This window comes from Triticum aestivum, chromosome 6B, assembly GCF_018294505.1.
Source record: "Triticum aestivum cultivar Chinese Spring chromosome 6B, IWGSC CS RefSeq v2.1, whole genome shotgun sequence".
Lineage (NCBI taxonomy): Eukaryota > Viridiplantae > Streptophyta > Magnoliopsida > Poales > Poaceae > Triticum > Triticum aestivum.
The window spans coordinates 681,812,816-681,816,930 of NC_057810.1; the positions used below are offsets into that span (position 1 = coordinate 681,812,816).

Genomic DNA, 4,115 nt, shown 5'->3' on the forward strand with positions numbered 1-4,115 from the left:
CTGTATTAGTAAAACTAAAGAGAAACATGACCAGGTCGGAAAACATCTGCCCAACGAAAATCTACACAAAGACATCCAAAAACGCATGCCCTCGGGATGTTTCCGATTGATTATATCGCAAAAAAATATATAGAAATGCTTAGTTTTTGATCGGAGAAGACCCTGAGGCATGTGGGAATAGGCTAGGCAGCTTCGTCCCGACGACGCGCCAAGTCAGGTCGTTTTATAGCCCCCTTCGTCATTCTGCATCACAATAATTAACGGAACCAAAAGCAGCTGTTGAGTGAGAGAATGGAGAGTGATGTCCCTGCCGTGGAGCTGCAGCCGGCACTCCCGGCAGTGCCAATGGATCAGCCAGGCCAGCCAGAGGCAGCATCTCTGCAGCCGGCAATGGCGCAGGTGCAGCCGGCAAAGCCGCCGGTGCAGCCATGGGAGTACAGCCTGCGGAAGTACCTCCTGCTGCTGGCCACCTTGGTGGTGACCGTCACTTACACGGAGGGGTTCAGCCCACCGGGAGGCGTCTGGCAGGCCGCCCACGATGGCCAACCTGCCGGCGACCCCATCATCCGCTACACCCACTACCACCGCTACCTCGCCTTCCTCTACTGCAACGCCGCCGCCTTCGCCGCGTCGCTCGTGGTCATTGTCCTCATCCTCATCCTCGCAATTCGGCACGACAAGAAGGGGAAGGACAGCCAATGGGTTGTCGTGCCCCTGCGGCTAGTCATGGTGCTGGACCTACTCAGCCTCATGGGCGCGTATGGCGCCGGTACCTGCCGCGACAAGATTTCAATCTTCTACTTCGCGGTACTTGTGGCCATCGTCTTCCTCTACATCCTCGTTCTCAAGTTGATGGACTGCTGGGACAAGAACTCCGATTCCAGTGCCGGCATGATTCCTGCCCCCGTCGCCAGCTCCATAGACGGGATGCCCGTCAACATGGGCTCCGACTCCGGTGGCACGACGCCCATTCCCAATCCTGACTCCGGCACGAGTTCCGGCCCTGTCGCCAGCTGCGATGGCAGGATGCCCGTCTCCAACGACAACACCGGCTCCGACGACATCATGCCCGCTCCCAATCCCGACTCTAGCACCGACACGATTCCGGCCCCCATCCTCGGCTCTGACCCGGCCATTGTCGACAAACGGTTCCGCGACCGCAAGGCCCTGAAGAAGCTGAAAGCCGAAGAACGGCTCCGCAAGGTCCTGATGCTTCTGGCTACATTCGCGGTGAGCATCACGTACGTGGCCGGGCTGAGCACGCCAGGCGGGTTCTGGGACAGCACCGGGGGCAGCCACCGCCCAGGTGACGCCATCCTCAAGGACCAGCACAACCCACGCCTGACGGTGTTCTTGCTCTGCAACACCACAGCATTCGTGGTGTCCCTTCTCATCACCATGCTGCTTATCATCGACGGCAAGAAGCTCCGCAAGAAGAAGACGGCTCGGTCTCGCATGCTCTGTGGGTGCATCGTGGTCGCCCTGGTCGGCCTAGTCGGCGCATACATCGCCGGCAGCTGCAGGGAGATTGATACCACCGCCTACGTGGCCAGCTTGGTCGGTGCCGTTCTAGCAATAGCACACATCATCCTACTCTATGGTATCTACGCTTCAGCGCAACAAACTGAAGAAATTCAGCAGACTGATGCTAATGTCAGGTAAGGAGCACATACATCTTCCTTTCCTCTGTCTGCAACTGTGCAAACTGAACCGTGTTTCATCTGTTCGTAGCTACACTGTTTCTTCCATTCTCTGCAAACTGAACTGAACTATGTTTCTTCTTCTCTGCAGTACAATACAGTGCAGTGGCAAGGAGGTTCTGGACAAGGCTCGCTCTCTTGTTCTACTGCTTGCCACTCTTGCCGCCGCCATCACCTACACAGCGGGGTTGAAGCCACCGGGAGGACTTTGGCAGGACAACACCAACGGGCACATGGCCGGTGACCCCATCCTTCTCACAACCAATGCTAGCCGATACAAGGCCTTCTTCTACTGCAACTCGGTTGCCTTTGTGGCCTCCTTGGTGGCCATTGTCCTAGTCCAGACGGAAATTCTGGTCAAGCACCACGTGCTGGAGGCAGCCATGATACTTGACCTCTTTGGCCTCATCGGTGCATATGCCGCCGGGAGCTGCCGGGGCGTGAACAGCTCCATTTACGTCATGGCTTTGGCAGGCCTCGTCCTGGTCTATGTGGTGATCCATGTTATCTTCTTCACGCTGGATCACGAGGACAAAAACCACGACAACCAGGCAAATCAGTTGCTGGAGAAGAGGCGCAAACGGTTGCTCCTCTTCGCGATCTTGGCTGCGACCATTACCTACCAAGCCGGCCTCACCCCTCCTGGTGGCTTCCTGCTCCAGGATGACAACCTCGGACACCAGGCTGGCGACCCGGTCCTCTTGTACAACTTCCCACGTCGCTACAAGGCATTCTTCTACTGCAACTCGGTGAGCTTCATGCTTTCCATCTCCCTCATCCTCCTCCTGGTGAACCCCAATCTATACAGGCCAGCCATACGAAGCAATGCGCTATCTGTTTGTACGGCTGTGGGCTTGTTTTGTTTGATGGTGGCCTACGCCGCTGGAAGCACCCAACACCTCAAGACATCCATCTACATCTTTGTGTTGGTCGGTGTGGTCCTCTTCGTTGCAGCTGGACTGCTGCTAGTATTTGCGCTGAGGGAGCAAAACAATAGTGACAATTCAGCAGCTGCCGCGTCATCCATATCCCATGAACAGGAGGAAGAAGAAGAAAGGAACAAGGAGGAAGAAAGGAAGAAGCACGCGAGGCGCAAGTACCTGATGCTGCTAGGAATCTTGGTGGCAAGCGTTGCCTACCAGGCCGGCCTGGAACCGCCCGGCGGAGCATGGCAGAGCAGTGGCAATGGATATGAGGCAGGCGATCCGGTGATGCATGATATCAGGAGGCCTCGGTACCTTGTCTTCTTCTACAGCAACTCCTTTTCCTTCGTGGCTTCCATTGTTGTCATCATGATGTTACTGCCGCACTGGCTGCCAAACAGGAAGAAAGAAGAATGGGAGAAATGGTCGTTGAGGGTGATGAACTGGACGATCCTGCTGGATTTGGTCGCTCTCCTAGTGGCATATGCAGCCGGATCCAGCAGGGGTTGGAAGACGTCTGTGTATGTCAGCATGCTCATACTTGCCGTTCTGGGCTACTTTGCAATCCATATGACGCTGTCAATATGGTCTGATCGTTGCCATCGCCGTCGTCCTCTCCATGAGAGGGTTGAGAGCAGCCAAGAAAATCCTCGAGTGTGATTTGCTATTGGTGCGCTCGGTGGTATGCTCTAGCTAGCTGTTCCTGCTTTTAGATTCCTAGTCTAGTTGATGTAGTTGGATAAACCTGCTTCCCAATTGGAGCATGCCAGCATTGTTTGTCCACTCACTAGGCTGGTGTGTGTATCTTAATCAAGTGATTATGGATGATAGGTGATTCTTCCCGATCCTATTTGTACGCTCTGTCTCATAAGAACTTGAATCTGAAGTGCATATTTAGGAAACTGAAGCATTTGTTACTGCTGAAACATACAGTGTCACTAGGTACAGCCTGAAGTATTTGTTAATCCACTGATTATGCATGATAGGTGATTCTTTCCGATCCTATTTTTCCAGCCTGAAGTATTGTCCAATCCTAATAAATGAAATCACTGACCAAGAGGGAACATACCCTGAATCCGGAGCCTGGCTTATCCGACGCCAGCGGCGCAATCTTCCCAGTGGGGCAATTCACCGAACACCTGCAGGGCGCCGTCGTGCGAGCCGTCGGAGTAGATGCGTACGCTAGGATTAGAGGCTGGCGCCATTTTAGTTGGAGAGGATTCTCGAGCGTGGGGCGCCTCGATCGGAAGCAGCTGCTCGAGCGCGCGAATGCAGGTGCTGCGCGAATCTAGCTGGTTTAGCAGAACCAGCCGCGCTAAGTCGCTCCTTGCGATCTTCCGCCGAGGGACAACGGAAAGCGGAAGGCCATCCGCTGTGCCTGTGCTGCGCTGGCCAGGTGCAGGTCGGGGCGGGCCGTCGCCGGCGATTCCCGGAGAGAAGGAGCGGCGCCTTGGCTCCTCCTGGCGTCTGGCTCGCGCGCGGCTCTGTCTCG

General features: G+C 55.4%; 1 protein-coding gene across 1 annotated transcript; it reads left to right on the forward strand.

The window, feature by feature from the left end:
* Nucleotides 1-234: 234 nt before the first annotated feature.
* Nucleotides 235-3,724, forward strand: LOC123134834 (uncharacterized). The gene is made up of 2 exons (XM_044553997.1): nt 235-1,658; nt 1,792-3,724. The coding sequence occupies exons 1-2, from the start codon at nt 292-294 to the stop codon at nt 3,281-3,283; spliced, it is 2,859 nt and encodes a 952-aa protein (XP_044409932.1). The 5' UTR covers nt 235-291; the 3' UTR covers nt 3,284-3,724.
* The last annotated feature ends 391 nt before the right edge of the window (nt 3,725-4,115 follow it).